This window comes from Spermophilus citellus (genome assembly GCF_964194105.1).
Source record: "Spermophilus citellus genome assembly, chromosome: 17".
NCBI classification, from domain to species: domain Eukaryota; kingdom Metazoa; phylum Chordata; class Mammalia; order Rodentia; family Sciuridae; genus Spermophilus; species Spermophilus citellus.
In genome coordinates, this window is record NC_138199.1 from 76,832,070 (window position 1) to 76,856,789 (window position 24,720).

Genomic DNA, 24,720 nt, shown 5'->3' on the forward strand with positions numbered 1-24,720 from the left:
TGAATGGCCTGGAGGGCATGGAGGGACCAAAGGCACCGCTACCTTGGATGGAGAGCTGAGCTGTAGCAGCAGGACATGCAGCTCCCAAGTAGCTCCAGGACAGCTTTAAACAGGTGGAGGGACCATGTAAGCCTGACTCCACTGCACTGTGTCAAGGGATGGGCGCGTGTGTGTACGTGTGCACACTTACACATGCATACGAGTTGGTAGTGTATTGGAAAGAAGTGAGACATTCAGGTGGTAGGCTGAGTGTGAGGTGCTGGTGACTGGAGGAGGAAGGGCTGGTGCCTGGCTCATAGCCCTTCCCTGGGCACTGTGAGTGGTACCTCCAGCCCTTTATCTCTGGTATTTTTATCTCTTTGATTTACTGATGTATTCCCTAGCCCCTGTAAATAGTGACTGACCCCTGGTAGGTGCTCATTATGTATTGACTAAGTGAGCAGGTGAAGGATGCCTTCCCGTTGTTTGGGGCTTAAGCAGCTGGTGGGTGGGGCTGTTTCCTATTATTGGAGCACTGGAAAAGGAGCATGTATGGAGGAAGACACAGAAAGTGAGTGCCTGGGGTGTCCCATGGAGGAAGGTGTAGCCTTCCCTTTCTGTGTCATGTGCATGTGAAAACTAATCAGAGAAAGTCAGGATGACAGTAAGAGAGCGGTCATATCAATGTGAATGGACAATTTACAAAAGGTGAGAGATACAGATAGTGAAAACATACTTGAAGAAATATTCACCTTCACAATATGGAAGAGTGAAACTAAATCCACAGGATGGTTTTCCTCGTGAAATGGTAAATAATTGTAAATAATAATTTGTGCAATTTTGCAAGGGATCTGGCAGAACACACCAAGTGCTTTAAGCTGTTATGTCTTCTGATCAGATCTGTTTCTGGAGATTCATGGTAAGGAAACTGAGAACAGCTGCTCCTGCCACAGTAGCTGGAGGCTTGGGCGCGGGGAGGGGTGAGTAGGCTAGGCAGCCCCCGAGTCCTTGTTGATGTGTTTCTGTTGTGCTTCCAGATGAAGACAGTCAGCGTGGCCTTAGTTCTGTGCCTGAATGTCGGTGTGGACCCTCCTGACGTGGTGAAGACCACGCCTTGTGCCCGCTTAGAGTGCTGGATCGGTAAGTTCCAGTCTTCCTTGTGCTGCTGGGTAAATCCCAGGATTTTCTTTCTTTTCAGAGTTATGTAATCTCTAAGTGATTTTAGATGCATTCACTTTTATTTATTTTTTTAAAATATTTATTTTTTAGTTTTAGGTGGACCCAATATCTTTATTTTACATTTTATGTGGTGCTAAGGATCAAACCCAGTACCTCAAGCATGGTAGGCAAGCACTCTACCACTGAGACACAATCCTAGCCCCTGCGTTCACTTTTATTTTGTAGCAGAGAAAGTGTTTCAAGGAAAATTGATAAAATAATGATTATTTTCCCTTTAAATTTGCCCTGCATTTGGCACACAAAATAGCTACATACATTTTTAAAAAATTGAATGATGATACTGCTTGTATTTACAGAAAAAGCAAATTGAGCCATTTCCAGCAAAGAATCACATGAAACACTGTAGCTCACCATTGCTGGTATCTGCTGAGTGCTCATGGTGTGAACTGTTTTAATCTCTCCAACCCTGTGTGGTAGGTTCTATCACTGAGCTCCAGTTCAGAGATGAGGAAGAGGATACATAGAGATGAGAGCTTGTTCAAAGTTGTCCTGTGCGTAAGTGGCAGAGCTGGGATTGGAACCCATACAAAGTCTAGAGACGGTTCGTTTTTTGTTTTCTGTTGTGGTATAAAGCATGCATACTGTGAAGCAGTATCCCAGCCTTGTTGAAGTATGGGGTCCGTGGCACAGGCACATTCCACGTTGGGCAGATGTGACCACCATCCACCTCCAGAACCTTTTCACCACTCCGAGCCAAAACTGTTCCCATTACATAGTTCCCCAGCACCTCCCAACCCCAATTTCACTCTGGCTGTATAGTTGGACCACTCTAGGGACTTCAGATCAGTGTCATCATATGATATTTGCCTCTGCTTCTTCTTCTACTTCTTTTTTTGCTGTGTGTCCAGGGCCTTCCGCATGCAGGCAAATGCTCTTTTCCTCTGAGCTACATCCCCAGCCTGCTTATCTCACTTGGCATAGGGTCTTCAGGTTCATTCATGCCGTATCAGGTAACAGAATCTTCTTCCTAAGGCTGAATGATACTCTGTTAGTGTTTGTTGTGCCACATTTTGTTTATGCATTTATTCATCAATAGACTTTTTTTAAAAATCTTTTTTAGTTGTAGATAGACACAGCATCCTTATTTATTTATTCTTGTGTGGTGCTGTGGTGCTGAGGATCAAACCCAGTGCCTCACATGTTCTAGGCGAGTGCTCTACCACTGAGCTACAGCCCCAGCCCCATCTGGTTTCTACCTTTTAGCTTTCCTCACAATAGTGTTTAGCTATTTTGAATAACGCTGCTGTGAACATGGTGTACAGGTATCTGCTTTCAATTCTGTTGAGTTAGTCCCAGAAGTACGGTTGCTGCATCACATGGTGATTCTGTGCTTACTTTTTGAGGAGCTGCCATGCTGTTTTCCTTAGAAGCGGCGCCATTTCCATCACTTACAGCAATGCGCAAGGGTCCCAGTTGCTCCACGTACTTACTGTTTTGTGTTTGTGATGCAGGCGTCCTAGTGGGTGTGAGGTGGTATCTCATGGAGGTTTTGATTTGCATTTGAGTGAGTGGTAATGGTGAGTATCTTTCGATGGGCTTATTGGCCATTTGGGTACTTCTCTGGAGAAATATCTATTCAGTCCTTAACCCATTTTTGAATTGGGTTTTGTTGTTTAGTTGTAGGAGGTTTTTATTTTCTGGATATTAGTCCCTTGTGATTTGCACATATTTTCTTCCATCAGTGACAGTGTTTTTAACCATTACACAATGTATCCACTTTCCCCCACTTTAGTATCAGGTTTATTTGGAAACCATTTATATATAGTAAAATTCACCTTTTTGAATGTAATATATTTCTCTGAGCTTTAACAAAAACATACAGTTGTGTGAAAAATACTACGGTCAATGGATAGAATATTTTCATCATACCGAAAGAATTCCCTTGTTCCCTCTTTCCTTAGCTCTGGCAGCCAGCCCTGGTCTTTGTGCCTGCCTTGCCCTTCGTCAGAATGCTGCTTCAGGGACCATGCAGTTTGCCCTTTTGAGCCTCGCTCCCTTCGCACCGCAGAGTGTGTGGCAGAGCAGCCATGCTGCTGCGCTGGGAGTGTGACATAGCCTGTCCTGTTTTTCCCACTTGTATGGAGATGCCACACTTTGTTGACCTGTTCATCCGTTGATGGAGCTTTGAGTTGTTTCCAGTTCTTGGCAGTTATGAATAAAGTTTCTGAAAGTACTTAATCTTTATATGGACTTTTTTTGGGGCAGATATTTATGATGGGATTATCGGGTCACATGTTAAATTGTGTTCAGTTCCTTGAGAAACTGTCCAGCTGTTTTGTACTGTACCATTTTGCATTTCTGGTGTGTGTATGATTGCTCCACGTCCTCACTAGCACTCAGGAGGGTTTTGAAGAGTGAGACTGAAGATGTCTTTTCTGTTCCTGCTCCCATTTCCCATGTGGGGGCTGTGCATCCCTCGCCAAGGTCAGGTTTCCTTCTGGTGTCCCAGTCATTCTGCGGGAAGAGCTTCCTTTAACATTGTTTGCAGTGTGGTCTGAAGGAATTAAATTTGACCAGATTTTTGTTTGAAAATTCTTTATTGTCAAAAGCTATTTTTTCTGCTTATAGTTTTGTGTTGAGATTTTTCTTTCAGTATTTGGAAGTAGCCACTCATCTTCTGGTGGCGTGGTTTTGGATGAGAAGTGTGCTATAATTCTGGTCTTGGTGGCTGGCTTCTGGTTAGGTTTCCCATCCTCTGCCTCCAGCAGTCTTCGGGATTTACTTTTTATCTTTAGATTTTGGGTAGATTGTCAGTGACATATCTGCTTTTGTGCTTGTTTGGTTTTTGGAATTTGTTCTTCTTGGGGTTCTTTGAGCTTTTTGGATGTGTAGCTTGATATCTTTATTTTTGCAATAAACTCCAGTCATTATCTTTAAAAACTTTTTCGTACTGGAGATTAAGCCCACTGCTTTTACCTGTCCTGCAGTAGTCAGCCTGTCTGTCCTGCAGTAGTCAGCCTGTCTGGTATCAGTGCAGAATTCTGTGCCCAAGGTGTTTTCTGCCTCTGCCCCAAGTGGACCTTTTTCTCAGTTGTCTTTGTCTGAATTTTGGGAGTTCTCTATCCCACCCCAAGTAAGACAGGCCTCGTCTCCACTCCTTCCCCAGTGCCGAGGGCCTGAGCCTGTGCTCTGTGGATAGGTTCTCCTTCTTCTGGCCTCAGGGATTCAGGCTAGGGGGACTTTACTCTGCCTGCCCCCATTGCTTTTCACAAGCCACTGGAGTGGCCTGTGGGGATGGGAGCTCCCCTTGTTCTGGGACCCCTACCTATTCCAAACTGCCATGCTGGCCCCCTAACTGGGCTGTGTGTATATGGTTCCATTTTGGCTGGTTTCTCCCAGGTGGAAATAATGCATGAGTCCTGTCTCTCTGGGAGGATGATAGTCTCATGGAATTCAGTTGATTTTGCTGTGGTCTCAGCTCCCTGGTGAGCACAAGACAAGTTTGATATTGATTATGCAGGTTTCTCTGCATCTTAGGATTGGGGCAAACTCATCCTCACCCAGCTATCTATCTATCTATCTATCTATCTATCTATTTAATTTTTTAAAAGAGAGAGAGAGATTTTTTTTAATATTTATTTTTTAGTTTTCAGCAGACACAGCATCTTTGTTTGTATGTGGTGCTGAGGATCGAACCCGGGCCGCGCGCATGCCAGGCCAGCGAGCTACCACTTGAGCCACAACCCCAGCCCACCCAGCTTTTTATATCCTCAGCTAAAGAAGTTCATTACTTTAATGAAAATTATATGTAATCCAAGTTGGAAAATTTTTTTTCCTTCTTTATTTGCATGTCTCCTTACCTCAGTGTGTCTTGGATGGCAGTCACTAGCCTTTGCCCAGGCCCTATTGCCCTGCACCCACCGACAGAGTAGCCGTCTTCCTCAGCTACTGCTGTCCCTTGCAGATTGTGCTGCTCCATGTCGACTTCTTACTCACCACCCCAGCTATTTCCACTCCATGAATCCTTTGTCCCAGCTGAATTTATTCAGTCCATTTTTGTTGTGTCCCTCTTCAACTTCTCTTATGTTAGCGTTGCTCACCTGGGTTGCTATGTGCCTTGCAGGGGATGTATGGCCCCACTGGGATGCATAGGTGGAGGGTGTCTGAGGACAGAATCACATTTCTTGGGCCAAGGGACTTTGGTTTTTATTAGATACTTTAGAGTTCTTTCATATGTACTCTCCCCAAAATCCAGAGAGCCCTCTTCCATAATCTCTTTGATCAAGATTTACTGGATGTTAATGAAAAGGAAAGAATTCCTTTCCTTTAGTGTAAAAATTCAGCAAATGAATATATATTTAAATATTGTGTTTATTTTTTTCCCCTACAATTTAGGAATATAGTCTACTTTGTAATAATTTCAAAGGAGTGTTTTTTTTTTTTTTTTTTTGGTACTGGGGATTGAACTCAGGGTCACACAACCACTGAGCCACATTCCCATCCCTATTTTGTATTTTATTTAGAGACAGGGTCTCACTGAGTTGCTTAGGGCCTTGCTTTTGCTGAGGCTGGCTTTGAACTCACTATCCTCCTGTCTCAGCCTCCCGAGTCACTGGGATTACAGGTGTGTGCCACTACACTGGGCTCAAAGGAGTTTTGAGTTCAGAATGACATGTGCTTTTTCTAGGCTGAAATTTTTTCATTTGTCCTTTATTAAAAAGTGGGTAGACCTGGTCCTGGTGATGACGATTTTAACAATGTGGTATGAGAAATAAAGAACCCTAAAGATTCGCTTCAGCACATTTGCAGTGGTGTCTGGCAGTATGCATTTTATTTTGAAAGCAAGTTTCAAAAGTTGCAAGTAGAGTAGTGAGCAGTTTCCCTGGTTTATTGGAATAAGTTGCTGTCCTATCACCTCTGATTCTTTTTTGGTGCTAAGGATTGAACCCAGGGTTCAATCCTTTACCACTGAGTAAATTCCAAACCTTTTTTTTTAAATTTGTATTTTGAGACAGGATTTCACTAAGTTGTTTAGGGAGGGCCTCACTGAGTTGCTGAGGCTGGCCTTGAACTTGTGATCCTCCTTCCTCAGCCTCCCAAGTTGCTGGGATTATAGGCATGTGCCACTGTTCCTGGCTCACTTCTGAAATCTTTAATGTGTAATTCCTGCAAATGGATTTTCTTGTTCAGAATCACAGTGCAATCCTTGGGATCAAGCACTGGTGGGCGGTGGCTTCCACAGAAGCCTTGGCTTGTTTAGGCTTGCCAGTGGCCCAGTGCCATCCTTGGTAGCACAGGGGCCTGCTCAGTGTCGTGGTTGCCTTAAACATGTTCTAACCTGCAGAAGCTTTTCCTCGGCTACCATGACAGGTATGCTTTATTTTTGTAGAATGTTTGATGTCTGCTGAGAATTCATTCTGGGCCACGTCTTTTAGAGGACCGAGAGAGCTGCTGTGTTGATGTGGTGCCCTGTTTGGAGGGTGTGGTTTTCATCTGTCCTCTCCAGTTTGCTGTAGCTCTTGGCACCTACTGGGCTGCACTGCCTTTGGAGTGGAGCTGTGTTCCTGGACGAGTGGCCGGAGACTACTGGAGGTCCTGTTTCCTTTTTCACTCAGTGCATTTTATAATCCAGGTGTCATTATTGAGCACTGAGCTGGGCTCCCACCCAGGCAGTGGGAGTCTGACCTTTTGGGCTGGCTTCTCTAGCCTTTTGTTTTGTTCCCATCATTCTGTTTTTTTCAGGGGGTACCGGGGATTGAACTCAGGGCACTTGACCACTGAGCCACATTCCCATCCCTATTTTGTATTTTATTAGAGACGGGGTCTCACTGAGTTGCTTAGGGCCTCGCTAAGTTGCTGAGGCTGGTTTTAAACTCAAGATCCTCCTGCCTCAGCCTTCAGAGCCACTGGGATTACAGGCGTGGCCACCATGCTCAGTGCTTCCATCATTTTTAAGTCCGTCCTTCCTTCCTTCCTTCCTTCCTTCCTTCCTTCCTTCCTTCCTTCCTTCCTTCCTTCCTGTCTTGCCCAGTTCTTTCCCTGCCCTATTCCTAGACTCAGTTCCTCTTAGTGGAAGGTAGTGTTTAGAAACCAAGTTGGTGTCATCAGAACTGGGCCCGTGGCTCCCAGGACCTCTCCCTTGGGTGGAGCAGGGTGCCCACGTGTGCCTGTGTAATTTGTGCCTGCACTTCTGTGTGGCATGCCTTGGTCTATTTCTCTACCAAGTGGTCTGTACTGAAGGCCATTTCAGTTTACCTCATCCTTTGCTCCAACCCCGTGGGGACCATCCACCTTTGTAACTTCTTGTTGTGTCTCCTCCCGTCTGTCCTCCTCATTGCCCGTGGCCAGCACCCTGTCCAGGCCAGCCTTTTGTGGCATACGTGCCTTTTGTGCTTCCTCTGCACAGGCCTTGAGCCCCTGACTTGACAGGTCACTTTAGGGCCCTGCAGTTTCCTTTATCCTCAAGCAGATATGCCCTTCCTGCCTTGCCTTGTGGCTCTAAGATTGTTGATTTTAACATTTTCATCAACTGCTTTGGTTTTCAGGCATGGCCAGTCCAGACAGTGGTGATATTCCAGTACCCCAGATCATGAGTCAGGGCCCATCTGGAGAGATGATGGGATTGCATTTTGTATATGGAAAGCTGCTTCTGGAATCCTCAGTGTGGAGTCAGTTCCAGGAGAAAGCTGGGAAAGTGGGTCTGGTTCGAGAAGGGGGGCCCCCTACAGATTGGGGACTTGGGGAGGCCACCTGCATGGTGTGGCCTGAGACCAGAGAGAGGGAAACAGGACCCTGAGGGCACAGAGAAGGTGCAGAGAAGGGCAGTGTGGGGTGGGAGCCTGGATGGGTCCACGGATCAGCTCTGGCCTGCATCATCCCAGCTGTGAGCTGGGGCCTGGTGGATTTGCAGTGGCCTGAAGTGTGAAGGTGACTAGGCTGAGGGCTGTGCAGCAGCATGGCTGGTGAATCCAGGAGAGGGGATGCTAGTGACAGGGACCCAGGCTGCATGGCAGGTCATAGTGCAGAGGGGTGGAGAGGAAGCCTCTTTACCGTAGCTGGCACAGCCTCATAAATCACTAAGATGCTGCTGTTCAGAAGGCAGCAGGTCAGCATCTCACGCTTGGTCTTAACACTTTGTGCTCTGTTATAGACCCCAGCTTTGTTCATTTAGTTATGCTGCTCTCCCTGGACTGTTTAGAGCCTTGATTTCTTCACCTGTGAAGTGCAGCTATGCAGGGCTATATGGGGATTGGCTGAGACCTTGACCTTAGCCCCACATAGACTTGTCTTGGCAGGGCGGCCTCCTTATGCCCCTACCACAACCCGGTATCCACCCGCTCAACACCCCCAAAGCTATCTTAGTGTGTGTGTCTGTTTCTCTCTCTCTCTCTCTCTCTCTCTCTCTCTCTCTCTCGTAGTTGGACACAATACCTTTATTTTTATGTGGTGCTGAGGATCGAACCCGGTGCCTTGCACGTGCTAGGCGAGTGCTCTCGCACACAGCCCCAGCCCTATCTTAGTCTGTTTGTGCTGCTATGACAAGGCACTGGAGACTGGGTAATTTATAAATAATACAAATTTATTGCCCACAGTTCTGGAGGTGGCAGGCCCAAGATCAAGGTGCTAGCAGGTTCTATGTCTGGTGAGGACTGCTCTCTGCTCCCAAGGTGGCACCTTGAACTCTCCTCACATGGTGGAAGGGCCAAGAGGGTAACAGGGCCAAGCTGATTCCCTCTAGCCCCTCCATTCATAGGGGCTCTGCCCTCATGACTTAATTACTCCCTGAGGTCCCCACCACTTTGTGGTTTAAGGATGAACATGAATTGAGGGACACATTCAGACTGTAGCACCATACTCAGTGCCTCCTGCTCCACAATACTCCAACACAACGTCTTCCCCACAGCACACTGCATGCCGAGCAGGGTGACGTGCTGCTCCCTGGGTACTGCCTCTACCTGTGTGGCTGGCTGCAGAGAGGTGCAGTGAACGTGCCTCATTTGCCCCTGTTAGGTGTGCTGGCCTTGTGGGCCTCCTGCCCAGCCAGCCAGTATCTCTGACAGATGTCTCATAATAGAATGCATGATATTTCTCATTTTATCTAACAAATTAAACATCCAGTGTGTCAGGTGGCCATCTGAGCCCATGCCCTGTGCTCTACTATAAGCTGTGTGTGTGGCCATTGCTGTGCTGGGCTGAGACTGCTTTGACCTCAGAGAAAAGGGGCATGGGGATCTTGAGAAGAGACATGGGTCCCTATCTTTCAGTCTGTTTTTGTGTACCTGCATGTGCCACCTATGCCTGCATTGTAGCCAGTGCTTCTTCCCTAGGCTTCTTCCTGAGGCCTCTGCCTGGCTGTCATCGTCTGTGGAGGAACAAACAGGGAAAGGTTGCCCTACTGCTGCTGTTCCAGATGGCAGACCACAGGCGGGGCCCTTCGCAGTATGGGTGGCTGGTGGCCAGGTGCTCAGGGGCTTGGCAGAGGAGGGGGGACGTGGGCGTAGTGGGCTCTCGTTCGCCTGCGACTCCAGAATGCCACTATCGTGCCTTTCCTCCGCTGCCTCTGTGTCTGTCTCCCTCTGGCTTTTGAGAGATGCTGTTCTACTTCCTGGAAAGACTCTCATGTCTTTTCGGAAAGCAGAGGGAAGCGTTTTGTTTTGTGACCCGCCATTAAATGCTATCGTAGTAATACTGAAAACAATTCTGCTAAACAGAGAAGCGTGCCTTGCATTCGTTTGGGAACTGGGTTTGAGAGCAGGTCGTAGAAGAGCTGCGTGCTGAGCAGGAGGCAGTGTAATTCACTGGAGTACCTTTTTTTTTTTTTAAAGAGAGAGTGAGAGAGGAGAGAGAGAGAGAATTTTTTTAATATTTATTTTCTAGTTCTCGGTGGACACAACATCTTTGTTGGTATGTGGTGCTGAGGATCGAACCCAGGCCGCGCGCATGCCAGGCAAGCGCCCTTACCGCTTGAGCCACATCCCCAGCCCTGGAGTACCTTTTATGTGCGAGCTGGTGGTAGCTGTGCGTCACAAGGGTGGAATACCAAAGGCTTGTGAGGTGCATGGAGATCGTATCCCAAGGAATTATTTAGGAGGTTCTTTGCTTTGTTTTTCTCTTAGTCTTTAGAGAAAGCAGTTATTCTCCCCTTAATCTCCATGCAGGCATCAAGAGACCCAGTCCAGATGAGAGAAAGTAGTCACGGCTGTCCTTGGTGTGGCTCTGGGGTTACAGAGCATTTGCTCAGACTCTACTTTTGGGTTCTGACAACAAGCCTGGTCATCACATTGGCCAGCAGATAAGTCAGATGGGTGCATATGTGCTAAGTCCAGTGCTGTGTTCAGAGGAGCTGTGAGTGGGGCGCCTCGCCTTTCTGCTGCTCACATCACAAGAGGAGGGCAGCCTGGCCTGGTGGAAGGGATTAGAGGCCAAGAGGAGGAGGTTGGCCTTGAGTGACTAGGGGCCAGGAAGTGCTGAGGGTGGTGCGTCAGGTTGGGAAGGCAGAGCAAAGCTGGGAGGGGAGTGAAGACCCCTCTTGGAAAGGCTGAGGTTGGAGCCCTGGCTGGGCCCGTGGGTGCTGGGGAAGGGGTTCCCATTAGCTGTGTCCAGTGACTGCCAGTGCTCTGGCCCAGCTCTGGGTCTGCAACTAAAACCTTTGCTCTTGGAACTCACTGATCAAAAACCCCCTTTTCTTCGTAGAGTGCTGCTGTCTCAAGGTAATATTTAGTACCTCCATTGCCGCCTCTGAGGGAGGATGGTGTGACCACTCGGAGCTTCCTCCCTGGCTCTTTTCCACTCGAGTTTTGTGTGCAGCACGAGGCCTGTGTTTTAAAAACACGTGTCCCAATCTTCCCCTCAGATCTGTTGGAAATTCATCCAGCTTCTGCCTTTTGTAGAATTGCAGCAGGTAGCACAGGAACCGGGATGGAGTGAGGCTCAGTGGATAGGACAGGCAGGCTGGTTCGAGATGGTTCCTGAAGAATTTCAGCTTACCCTGGGGACCCTGGACACTTGAGGGCTGCTGCAAGTCCTGCCAGTAGCCAGAGCCATCCGTGTGCCTCTGTGTAGCTGTGTAGCTCCAGGCTTTGCTCAGGCCCTCACTATTTATGAAATACAGAGAGATGATATTATGATTAAGAAGATACAGTCATTCCTAGTTTCAAAGTAGCCTTTTTGCCATTATGTATTTTCTCACTCAAAAATTAGTTCTTCAATGTTACACAACTAATTAGTGGCAGAGTCCTTAAAAGCCATAGAGAAATTCACACTGGATCCAGTAGGCAATACTCAGTTAATAAGTCAATTAACAAATGGTTATTAAGTGTGTACTAGATATAAGGTACAAAGAACTATTAAGATTCTTTGAGCAGTGAGCTCTGTTGTATTTTCTTTCAAGTTTTCATTGAAGGATAGCCTACATACAGAGAGGTGCACCTAGCCCACGTGTATTGTCAAAAAGAAGTGTTCCAAACTGATCACATCCATGCAGCCCAGACTCAGAACCATATTACCTGTGGCCCAGAAGCCCAGTCTTACCCTTTTCCTGTCACCTGGCAGGTGCTGGGGCAGACAGATCCACTTGTGCGCGTCTCTAGGTGTCCCTACCCCCACCTCTTCTCTTCAGGATCAGGACCAAGTTCAGGAGCCCATGAGACAGTGGTAGGGTCCCTTGGAGACCTCAGGAGCCTGTGTGGGACCACAGTTGGTGCTTGATAGAAGAGCGTAGTTCTTTAAGGAGGAAAGGAGGGTGGCTTGTCTATCAGGTTGTGTATCTCTGAAGAAGATGGGAGGTAGGAGAATATTCTGCCTGGTCCTGTCTGCTAAATGCCAGCACCACCAATGCCTTCTGTGACCTCGGGCCAATCACCTGAGAGCTTTCAACTAAGCTCATGGGTTAGGAGGTGGTCTGACCACAGACCATGTTCTTTTCTTTTTCAAAGAATCTTTTAATATTTATTGTTTAGTTTTCGGAGGACACAACATCTTTATTTGTATGTGGTGCTGAGGATCGAACCCAGCGCCGCGCGCATGCCAGGCAAGCGTGCTACTGCTTGAGCCACATCCCCAGCCCAACCATGTTCTTTTTGATGTGACATGAAATACAAAGGGGTTATGCTAAAAATCGTGCAGGTAGGAAAAATTTTAAAAAGTGAAAAGTTATATGCCAGGTGACACATCTGCTTCCTACCCACCACATGTTCATTGATCTACTCTCACTCTTCAGAGCCTTCCCAGCTTCCCCACAAAACAAAATAGAGACCAAGAAGGTGTTGGAAGGTAGGGGCTAAAACAGCTACAGTTTTAAATCTGTCTTCCCCATCCCACAGGAATGTCGGCTTCAGTGTATGGGAATCATCTCTGTAGTGTTCAACGCATCATTTCCGTCACGCTCCTTCCCTGCTCTTGCCTTCTCCCTCACACTTCTTCCCCTCTCCCACTCATCATCATATTCTTGGGGGGAGGCCATCAATTTGACTGCAGGAATTCCCAGTAGATTAAGGTGACAGCCCACTTTGTTGGCCCTCCCTCCTGATCCCAGGCCTGGAGTGGGAGCAGTCCCACTGTCAGGCTGCCTCCTCTAGGAGGAGTTTCTGCTGGGTGCTGTGAGGCGCACCCAGAAGGATGACCTCAGCTCCTCTGTGCCCACATGCGGAGGGTGGTGGGGGAGAAGGGCCTTCACCTCCCAGGGTGAAGTTCAATGGGGAGGGGTTCCAGTCCTTTCTAGGACAGGTGGACCTAAGGCACCCCCTCCCTGTGACGTGGTTCATCAGAAGAGCGTGTGCAGGAAGTGCAGTGTGTAGTGAATGCCGCTGGCACAGGCGAGCCTGGGCACACCCCTCTCCCTCCCTCCCTCCCCCTCTCAAAAATTATTATAAGAGTAATGTGTAGGGCATTTTAAGAAATTAGGAAATTCAGAGACTAAAAGCATGAAGAATAGTACCCACACCTGTTTCTTCCTACAAAGAACTTTGTTTGTTTGTTTTTGGTGTTGGGGATTGAGCCCAGGGGTGCTTTATCACTGAGCCACATCCCCATTCTCTTTATTTTTTAGATAATATCTCAATAAGTTGTTGCTTGGCTGGCTTCAAACTTGTCTTCCTCCTGCCTCAGCCTCCTGAGTTGCTGGGATTACAGGCTTGGCTCTTGTGCCTGGCCTGTTCCCTTTACCACTGTTGGGGCTGTGAGCTGCTGGCTACACCCTCCCTGCACAGTAGGAGGGGATCGGGCTTTCTAGCCATCTTTGTGTGATGTGCTATCCATCACGCATGCACAGGCCCTGATCTTTAAATGCTTCTGTTGTTAAAACTATGTTCTGCTCCCCTTTCTTTGTTTATGTGCTTAGGTAGCCCCTAATTTTCATTTTTCAGATCCCGTCCCTCCCTTACCAGTTCTGTTGTTCAGGTTTCAGCTGACTTGGTTGGGGTTGTTATAATTGTGCTGCAGTCTTAGACCTCTGTTCTGTAGAACAAAGAGAAATGAAAATTAGCATCTTCTTTCTTGTTGATTATAGCATGTTACTTCGGTTCTTCTACTGCAGGTGCTAGAGCCTGGCTTCTACCCAGTTTCCCTCAAGCAGAGCTGCTCTCCTGAGCTGTAAATCGGAGCTCACAGAGGGGAGGGCCTGGTGCCTCAGCTTGGAGATGTCCTGGATGCCTCAGATGTACCCTAGAGGAGGTGCCTCCAGTTGTACTGTCCTGGCCTGTGATGTTATCACTCGTTCCTATTTTTATTTTCTATCAAAGTAATGCAAGTAAATGGTACGGAATGCTGTGCTTAAAAATATTTGTGTCCTGCCCTTTTCCAGTGGCGTCTGGTTCTTTGTATATGATTTTTCCATGTAGTCACCAATTTGCTAGTAATTTGTTATTGCCAGTTTTTCTGTGAACCTGTAATGAGTTTATTTTATTTTTTACATGTATGACAGTTCGTCTGTCAGATGTTACAATAATTTTTTCAATGTTCAAATATCTATTAGTTTTGTTTTTTAACCTCTTCTCTTGCTCCTGTTGGACTGCTTGGTCTCCAGACCTGTTGTAAGGGACTCAGCTCTTCTTAATGCCCGCACCCATTTTCTGGAGTCCTTGTTATTTTCTTTTATGGTTTACTTTCTAAGAAATGTGACACACAGACTCTGCATGTTTGCATGTCTGAAAAGACCTCTGTTTTACTACCTCAGAATTGAATGGAATTGCTTTCTTGGAGAATTTTGAAGGCATTGCCCTGTTTTGACTGGATTCCAGTTTTATTAGGCAGTCCAGAGCTCTCCTAACTCTTGACCCTTAGTTTGTGATCTGATTTTCGCCTGGGCTCTTTCTTTGTGGCTAGTTTTATCAGTGTAGTTGTGGCTTGTCCAGATGTGGATGCCTTTGGGTTTATCCTGTCTATGGCTCACTGAGCTTCTTTGAGCAAATGTGGGGAGTTTTAAGCTATTGAAGCTTTCAGCCTGTGACTGTGAGGACATGACAACAGGGTGCCAGTCCTTTTGCTGCTGCCCACAGGTTCCTGCAGGCTCCCCTCTTGGGAGCCATTTACTTTGCACAAAGAGGAATCTCTCATTCTGTGGGGTTTTACAGCAGGTGGCCAAGAAGGGGGAAAGGCTAGCTGAAGGAAAGGTGGGGAAGGTGCTGCTTGGGAGGGGAGTTGGGCAGAGCTGTGGTATATGCCCCCAGGCCCGGCATGAAACCTGTGGGACGCCTCATAGAGTGCAGAGCGTGACTTTGCTGTATGTGTGGTGTAGCTACTTTGGAAGAACAGGGGCAGGGGATGTCGGGGTACGTATGCAAGAGGGAAGAGTCCTGTCCACTGCTACGATCAGAGAGTGTAGAAGGGTTAGGAGGATGGAGGCCCTGTCAGAGGCCCTGTCAGAGGCCCTGGTTGCTGGAGTGAAGTGGTTGCTTCTGAGGGTGCGAGAGGGGACAGCTGCTTGGTGCTTCGAGGTCTTGTTACACTCTGACTGTCCAAGCCTGCGGTGTTCACCTGAAGGAGACATTTCTGAATGCAGTGTGCATAATTGAGTCGGAGCCCATGGGGGCTCTGCTGTGGGAGAGATTGAACACACGAGGGTGGGCAATGATGAATTTGGTTTCTGAGGGAGCCCAGATCACCTATGGAAGGAGTCTCCAGGAGAGGAGCGTTCTCCTTGTCTAGCAGTCTGATCTGTCCCCTTGAAAGATTGCTTTCAAATTTGCAACCAGAATCTCTGTTGAAAACAAACTTGCAGTCATTCACAAAGTGGGTCTCCGAGATGAGACCTACTGTATAATGACATCAGGATGTTCTTGTCCCCTATGACAGATTGCAGTGGCTAGAAAGGCCCTGAGGGTAAAGACCACTGGAGCCAGCAGGGTCAGCAATTCTTTTTTTAAAGAGAGAGAGAGAGGGGGGAGAGAGAGAGAGAGAGAGAGAGAGAGAGAGAATTTTTAATATTTATTTTTTAGTTCTCGGCGGACACAACATCTTTGTTGGTATGTGGTGCTGAGGATCGAACCCGGGTCGCACGCACGCCAGGCGAGCGCGCTACCGCTTGAGCCACATCCCCAGCCCCGGTCAGCAATTCTTTGCTGTCATTTTGTTTGCTGCTAGTCATTTGCAAGTAAAAAAAAAAAATTCAGTTTTTAATGAAGATTGCCCTTGATAAAGCAGAAAAACATATTAGTTTTGTTAAAGTTCATCTGTCAAATGTGTGCTTTCCATAACTTACTGTGCTGAATTGGGCGTCTCTGGAAGCGCAGCTGTGGGTGTTGGAGCTGCTGCAGGGGCAGCCGTGAGTGCCCTTCCTGGCCTGCGGTGTTCAACTGAAGGAGACATTTCTGAATGCAATGAGCCTGTCACATTAAGTAGACCAACTGATAGTATTTATTGTTAGTGATAAATTTTAAAGTTTTAAAACAAAAAAAATATTGGAATTTGGGGCTGGGGTTATGGCTCAGTGGTAGAGTGCTCGCCTACACGTGTGAGACCCTGGGTTAGATCCTCAGCACCACATTAAAAAATAAATAAATAAACAAGTGAAATTAAAAAAAAATTGGAATTTGAAAACTGGTGTTTGCCACTGTGAGTTGGTGGCTTCTCAGTCTTGGAGGACTTCTGGTGAGATGTGAGGAGTCATTGAAGGCGGTGTTTGAAAATATCAGAGAAGGGAGCGAGTAAGGTGTGCTGCACAGTGAGCCCATGTTTTTCAGGTGGACAGTGCCCAGTGATGCAGAGTCGTCTGGAAGAGGTGGCCACTAGATACCCACTGCCATGGCTTTAGACTTTGCCTCACACGTGACCTCACAGAGGCTACCGCCCCTGGAGTTTGGTGTAGTGTCAGAGGAAAGCCTGCCTAGCTAAGCTAGGATCCCCCCTATTCTAGTGGTGACTCCTGTGAGGTGGGGCCGTGGGAAGATGCGGGCAAATGCAGAACCTGCCAGGAGAGCCAGCTGCTGCCTGGTAAACTCAGCCCTAAAGAACCTTGTGAAATGTGCTGTGCCACTTCTTACTAAATGGTTTTTGAGAAACCATGGTTATTTTTCATCAGAAATATTCAAGTTAAAATATAGTGGGTTTGTACTGTCTTTGAAAAATGAATAAAGAAATAGGAAAAATTTTCTCATCTTAGTTTCTAGTACAGTAAACACTGAAAGAAGCAGCTACATAAACAAAGGCTCTTTGGGGTCTTCAGTCATAGACAAGTTTGAGAGCCATAGGCTTGGAGTTCCTAGTGCCAGAAGCCACTCGGGAAGTAAGCAGCGAGGCACAGATGTATGTGTGTGTGCAAGGCTGGGTTTTGTGGGAGAACTCAAGAGTACAGATGGAAATTATTAGAATGTGCCACCCCTTTACTCGTTTTTTTTTTTTTTTTTTCTTTCTTCTGTCCCTGCACACCAGAGAGCTGTGGTCTGAGTTTGTGCTGTCCCTGGAGGACTCCTTTGTGTAGGTCTCTGTCCTGATAAAGGTGCAACCCAGACCTTTTATGACAGATCCTGGACAGGAGCAGGAGAGTAGGACAAGGGGAGTACCAGAAAGCAGCAGGTGCAGGGACACAGGCCAGCAGGGCTGGAGGAGAGCAAGCACTGTGCCGGTGATTTTAATAACAGTGTTTTTGTGAGCATGGTAGCAAGCCTGTTTGGGCACACTCGCAGTTTCATGAATGCTGGCTGATAGACCTGAGGCTGTAGTGGTGACTTTGAAGTGAACTGTGGGAAGAGGATGCTCTGGGGAGGGAAGTTTTGGCAGCAGAGGAAATGCCTGTTAAAGAACTTTCTCCTTTTCATTGCTCCCACAGATCCTTTGTCAATGGGTCCTCAGAAAGCTCTGGAAACCATCGGTGCAAATTTACAGAAACAGTATGAGAACTGGCAGCCGAGGGTAAGTCTGCTGTGTTTGTTCTTCCTTTTCTTTCTTACAAGGAAACTTCAATTGCTTGGTCTCAAGCCATCTTTGAATCCAAGCAAGACTCTCCAGGGACGGCACCTCCTTGCAGGCCTGCCTGGCACTGTTGCCCGCTGGTGTGCTTTGGTGTGGTTTCTGACGGCGGCAGCGCACATGTCGCTGAGTCATGCTTGGGGTAGACTATTTTGTGTAATCCCCCTCCCCTAAATATTTAGAAGAGAAAATATCCTTTATATTACTATTAAATCAAGGTTTTTAATTTGCACAGGAAATGTAGTTTCAGTAACCAGGTAGCGCTATCCTTCCAGTCTTCAGTTTTTAGATAGGAGGAAAAAGCACCCAACGTTAAAGGCTGACACCTATCATATGCTTAGTCTTTGATTCAGAAGGCAGGCTCTTTAGGAAGCTAGCTACCAATTAGTGTGTTTTAGTTGCTTATATCTTACAGGTTTTTTCTTTTTAAAGAAAAGCAGCACAGAATGTAACTGTGTTTAATTGCCTTTAAGATCGTGGTTATTTGTAAACTACCCAAAGACCTATTTCTTTGTCCTTTCTCATTAACTGGTTTGAGGACTTCATAAACTTCTTAGGAAATCAGAAACTTGGGATGCTTGTGGCAGGGCGTGATTCTGGAATCACCTTCCAGGAGTGTTGGGAAGAAGGGGGCCTGGCTGTGCACCCCAACTGGGTTTCAAACCCACCCTCCTAGGTCGGGGGCTGTGAGCCTCCTGGAAACAATGGACTTATAGAGCCTGCTTAACACTTGCCTGCTATGTCTTTGATTGGTGGATGTTTATTCCACAAATCTGGAATTTAGGGGTTTCTTATCTACCATTCACATTCTTCAAATAACAGGGCCTGCTGTCATTCCTGCTCTAGCTCTGGTGGCCAGGTGACTCATTATTAGCAAACAGTCCTATGCCTTTGTGCTTTGCATTTCCTGTGGTCAAGTCAATAATAATGGACCTTTATTTTTCAGAAGGCAGATTCTCAGTGCTTATTTTGATATGTGCCTAAAGCGTTTGCTTTCTTCTCTCTCAAATCCGTTGCCTCTTGATGGTTTCTAGAGAAATTCTATAGTCCTTTTCTTGAGAATACAGCCCATTTTAGGGGTTGGATGAGGACAGGAGGGATTTCAATGGTGTGCATTCCTTTAAAGATAGTTGAGATGCTTAGTATTTCAGTGAGAAAAGCTTCTTGGAGGATCTCAGCAAGATGAGACTGCACTTGAGGGAGAGTGGGTCAGAGTACCAATGTTGGAAGCTGCTAGCATTGTATGAATGTAAAGAAAGCCCTTTCTGACTCAGCTGCTTCTGGCAGCTCCTGGTTTTGACTTTCTGTGATTGAGTTTTGCTGGGTATATTTGTTTAAGATAGAGTGTAATTTTGGATCTATGTAACCAGATACATTCAGGTCTTCCCATTGTTCTTTGTTGTTTTTATTACTTTCTTCCTTTTAAAGGCTTACTTCACAAGAAAAGGTAGTTTTCGTAACATACATGTTTGATATTTCAGGATGTCAATGTTTATTTAATTTGGTATGATCCACAGTGTTTTGGACTGCTAAGAGTTGATTACTGCTAGCCTCATCATTAGTTTAGCTTGGCAGGTGTCAGATGGTCCAGGTGGCAAATGGAATCTTCTAGAGGAGGACCTATTGTTATTTTTAATTCTGAGTTTCTAAGATCAACTTTCTTCCCTGGCATTTGGAGGAGGCCTTGTGGTGTAAGACAGGGCACACTGTGTATAGAAGGGATGCTGGACAGAGATAGCATGTGGAATCACATGTCAGATGGGATAGCGGCATAGCCATTCTGGGACATTGGACGCAGGTCTAGAGGGTGAGGTCCTCAGGTGGGAAATTGGCTCAAGTGAGCAGCTCTGTTGGAGCTGCAATCTGGGTTTCTGAAAAGGCGAGAGTTTGAAGGGTCAGTAAGATGGAGGCTATTTCAAGATTTTAGAATGTTTAGAAAGAGGTTTCAGTTGCCAGCACAGGTGGGATTCCTCCAGGGTTGGTTCAAAAAGTGGAATCTGAATGAAGTATGGGCTGCAGCCTAGCAAAAAGCTGTGCGTACCAACCAAGTAGGGTTTTCCCTGCATCCATTCCTGCATTCAGCAAGCCAAAGCACATCCGTGCATACTTACTATATAGCATTCGTTTGTAAGTATGCTAAAAATGTTCTAAAATTTCCCACTACAAACCGTTTTAACACCTGTCTATTTCAGAAACAAGCCTAAGGTTGAAGTCCCCTTTGTCAGGTGTGAAACATGGGGCTGTGCCACGAGCACCTGGTGAGGACAGTGCCTGCCCTGCTGCACGAGGCACACTCTTCCATTCATAGGATTTCATATGGGTTGCAGAAGAGAGCAAGGCCGGCCTGGCATCCATCAGTGTTGCTCCTGTTGCCTGACAGGGTTGCACCAGACAGGAGGTGATTACCAGGCTCCTGCATGGGGCACAAGGTGTTTGATCCCAGTGTAAATCAGGGTCCTTTGAAACATTGCAAAGCTAAACACGCACTGCTTTATTGTACTCTGCAGGGCTTTTGAGTTTCTGCAGCAATAAAGAGAGGTTGATGTGCCATCTGCAACAAAACAATGGGGACGTTATTAAATTTCCTAAACCTTTGATGTAAAGACCCATAGATCTGGTTTTCTCTTTCTCTGTGCTTTATTGCAAGACTCACAAAGGTCGGGCAATTTGCAATAAGGTCATTTTCATTAATGTTTGCTGAAATTGGTGCCCGCCTCCACACTGCAGTGGGTGGGAGTAGAGAGGGGGCCTGTTGACCTCAACACAGCTCCTATCCAGGAGGTGCAGGAGACATACTGGGCAGCCTCCTAGTGCCCCTGGGTATTGCCCTGCAGATGGATGATTTCCTTACTTGTTCTGGGATGCTCAGACTTCTTTCCTCTTACATTTTTAGCTGTGAATATTCAAAATTAGATATTTTTGATAAGGATGATTTGGGTTCAGGAAGAAATTTAGAGGAACCATAGCGATTATATTTATTTTGGAAGGCTGCCAGACTCTATCTATCTGGCCCTGATTTCCTTGCCTGGCTGATTGAGCCCTTTTCTAAATAATTTATCAGTTTACCACTGGTAAAATATTTCTTCTGTTAAATTTAAGACTTTGCCTTATTACCTTTAGGTACATAAATTTGTGTTCTGCAGAAGATTGAAGGAAAAATGCCAACTGTTGTTTCAGCTGAAAATTCTGCAGTAAAACCTCCCTCATTTCATCATGAGCCTCAAGCAAAAGTTTTATTGGGAGCTGGGAGTAGGAGCTCATAAAGCTGGGCGTATACAGTGAAGAACTTATCCTTTTAAGAGTTTGTCCAACAAACTCTTGGGGGTTGTGGCCAACAGGAAGAAGCCCCCTCACTAGGTCTTCTTTCTTCAAAAGCAGGAGCAGAAGGCCTCACGCTTCTGCTTGGGTGAGTTTCATTTTTCTGATGGCTTAAAAACAAGTTCATGCTGAGCACGGTGATGGTGGCACAAGCCTATAACCCCAGCGACTCTGGAGGCTGAGGCAGAAGGATCTCATGTTTCAGGCTAGCCTCAGCAACTTAGCAAGACTCTGTCTCAAAATAAAGAATAAAAAGGCTGGGGATGTGGCTCAGTGGTTAAGTGCCTTATTACAAAAAAGAACAAAAACAACAACAAAACAACTAAAAAAACTATACATTCACATGGGATAGTTATCATTTACCAAGGAAGTGACACTTCCACTGTGTGCAAGTATCTGAGGTGGCCACCAGCAAGTCCCTGTGTCCATCAAAGAGGCAAGACACTTTGGTCGTGAAGCCCTTTGCTTGGGAGCCCTGCTCCTCTTGACCAGCCATGAGTGGTGAAGACAGCCCTTCCTCTGCAGTAGCTGCAGGGTCTGCAGGCACTGACTGTCCACTTGAGTGCCTCTTGAGATGCCCAGCAATTCTTATGGGTCATACACCTGAGATGACACCGAACAGGTGGATTATACTGAACAGGTTTCAGATTTTAGCTTCTCTTCAGTTTATTGTTCTTCCTGGATCTGTGAGATGATTTGTGGTCAAGGAATGAAAGTTTTATTTTCCTACTAGATAAATATGGGTTTTTCAGATCCTTATGCCAAACAGAGAAAAGTTTCTCCAACAAAACACTAGAGTAGAAACTACCGTTGGGTCCAGTGTATGAGCAGCCCTCCTCCCTCGGTGTGGAGTTGTTCACATACCTCTTGAGCCTCATGGAATGAACTGAGGCTCCCGGGAAGGTTGGGCACCCACACTCTCATTTCCATTTTGGGCATTTCCAGGCTTGTCCTTTGGGTTTTGGGTGGGAGTTGTTGGCAGAACCTTGTGTTTGTATGGAATTCTGTATTACCATGGGGTGGTAGTTAAGGACAGCTGGAGTCTAGGCTTTCCCACTCTCCCCCTGCAGTGAAGTGATTGCTGGACCTGCCCAGGCTAGAGGAGGGATCAGTGGCTGCTAAATGAGGAACAGAGAGCCAGGGTTAGGAAGGCGTGCTCTCAGCCCAGTCCTGACTGGGCCCTGGAGACTGCTGATGGGGGTCTCTTAGATTCCTGCTTTCCCTGGGCTGATCATCTTTCCCGAGATCCACAGGTCCTGGGTACCTGCTCTGGAGGCAGGAGTAGGGGCGGAGCAGTAGCTATCAGTATCACTAGCTCTCCTACTTGGCTCCATCCCCCTATCCTAGTGTTCTGGATTAAATTTTATACAGGGTGCAGTAAAGACCCGTAATTGAGCTCTCTCTTTTCTTAGGATTTTCAGAGTCAGGTATGGATAATGTAGGAAGAAGCTAAGGACGGGTTCTATAGGACTTGGGCGGCACTCCAGTGTACACTGTCACTCTATAGTACCTTCTGCTTGGGACAGGCGCATTAACATTAGTCCAAACTGACAGTGCAGCTCAGCTGGCGAGTGCGCTCCTGTGCGGGTGTCATCCCCTGATGTGCTGCCAAGATGGTGTCACAGCATTGTCCTCCTGGTCTGGCTGACAGCCCTGGCCAGCTCTCCCTCCTTTTGCCTTTGCCAGCCTGGTTTTCCTTCTCTGAGGTTCGAGGTTGGGCTTCATGCACCTGTTTGCTTTTTGTGACAAACTGCAAATGAGGAATCCTAGCCAAAGGCAGAGCTGTGGGTAGATGGCTCATGGTTGACACAGTTCCAGAGTGGCGCACAGCACTTGGCATCCTGTTCTCGTGAAGTTTGCATGACTGTGTAGACTTGACTTGTGGCTGTCTTGGGGTTAACCATTATGTTTTGACTGCTCTCTTTAGCTTTTCCTGCCCAGATGTGAAGAACTGTACTGGTGACAACCATTCGTTTGTAATTTTGCTCTGGCCTCAATCATGCTCCATCTTTCATTCATCTTCTGCCCTCTCTTCCACCCTTCTCGCCTGGCAGCTTTTCCACGCATTGTGTTCAGGGAGGATTCTGAGTTATGCTCTTGAGCTGGGAGCCTTCTTAGTCAGCTCTGCCCACGCGCTTCCTGTCTTGCCGGGTCCCCAGAGGCTGTGGTAGGAGCAGCCTCCTGGAAGAGGAGCTTACATTCTGAAAACCAGTTTATACCAGACTCTGCAGGAATCCCTCCTGCTGCCTTCTAGGAGAGCATGCAGGTGTGTCTCAGTCACCATTCAGCAGCTTAGTGACACCATCTGTAAATTCTTTAAAAAAACCATACACATTTTAAAGCAGAAGAAAAGAAGGACTCCTTTTGTACTGTCCGGAGAGTGCCTGGCCTGTAGGGCAACGTGAACGCTCTGTGATGTCAGTCCCTTAAGCTGTTCTGGGAAGGTGCACCTCTTTGCCACTCTTTGTTGGACTCTTGCGCTCTAGGGCAGCTGGCAGGGCTCATGACTGTCCACTTAGAATTTCGTGCTGTTTTTAGTGGTGCATCAACAGAACTGTTCTCAGCTGGTTCAGTTGGTGGCCCTCCTTCTTCCAGGCCCACAGCCGTGCTGAGCTGTGAGCATTTGCACCCCGCCCTTTGTTGGCATGTGCCTTTGCCTGACAGGGAGCTCCCCAGGGTGGGGGTCCTTTCTGCTGCTGTGCTGGCATGGGAGGTGGGTAATGGAGTAGCAGCTATGGCCAGACATGGACATGTTCACTTTGGGCTTTGCTACTTCCTAGAAATGTCACTTTGGCACAGTACTACTGGACCTTTTAAGATTTGCAAATGTAAATTGAAGGTCAGTGGGGAGAGCAAGTGACTAGTGTATTTGCACCAGGAGGGGCCCAGGGGGCAGTGGCAGACCCTTGCTTCCCAGTCCTCCTTTTCTCACTGTCAAGATGAGAGGTGCCCACTGCCACTCCAGAACATTCTGCTTTCTTGCCTTTACCACCTTTTGTGTCCCACGTCATCCTTCTCCCTGGGCATCTGCTTCCTACCCCTCCTCTGCTAATCAAACTCCTTTATGCACACTGTTGCTGGCTTGAAATAGGGCTTAGTTCTGTCCTTAGCAAGGCCTTCTCTTCCTGTTCCTTTTATCAAGGGAGTGGTCTGTGTGCGGGACCCCGTACTGTCAGTCTGAGCACTGAACTGCAGCTGGGCCTCTGTAGTGATCCTGGGGGCTGTGGTCTGGAGTGATGGGTAAATGGCCCTGAAGGACAGGAGATGCCAGGGCCAGGTCTGGAGGTGCTGACAGGAGGCAGAAGTGAGAAACGTTTTGGGATGCTGATTTGTGTCCCATATGCTTATTGTGTGTTACCAAGAGGAGTCATAAGATCACACTGCAGCCAAATGAGGAAGTGCTGAAGCAGGGGTAACTGGTAGTGGACTGGAGGGTCAACCCCTTAGAAGCTTCATGATGCTTGCCTTCTGCAGGGACCCAGGTGTCAAATGTTTATCTCTGGGTGTTCACCAAGGCTCCTGCATACCTCCCTCGGAAGCATCAGGATGTACTTGTTGGGCTGGGGCTGGGGCTCAGCGGTAGAACGCTTGCCTAGCATTAGTGAGGCACTAGGTTCCATCCTCAGCACCACATAAAAATAAATAAAATAAAGGCATTGTGTACATCTACAACTTTTTTAAAAAATAGATCTTTTATTTTATTTATTTATATGTGGTTCTGAGGATCGAACCCAGGACCCCACACATGCCAGGCAAGCGCTGTACCACTGAGCTACAACCCCAGCCCCCAAACATCTACAACTTAAAAAAAAAAAAAAAAGATGTACATGTTGGTGACACACA

At 47.0% G+C, this 24,720-nt stretch overlaps 1 protein-coding gene across 5 annotated transcripts in view; it reads left to right on the forward strand.

The window, feature by feature from the left end:
• Window positions 1-24,720, forward strand: part of RPTOR (regulatory associated protein of MTOR complex 1) — a 332,026-nt gene that overhangs the window by 63,445 nt on the left and 243,861 nt on the right. For 4 of the 5 annotated variants that reach the window (XM_081272392.1, XM_081272393.1, XM_081272395.1 and 1 more), the window contains 2 exons: window positions 1,017-1,119; window positions 17,420-17,502. In XM_081272392.1, coding sequence (XP_081128518.1) covers window positions 1,017-1,119; window positions 17,420-17,502 — 186 coding nt within the window. The remainder of the gene's footprint in view (window positions 1-1,016; window positions 1,120-17,419; window positions 17,503-24,720) is intronic. The other variant, XM_081272396.1, reaches the window with a different exon arrangement.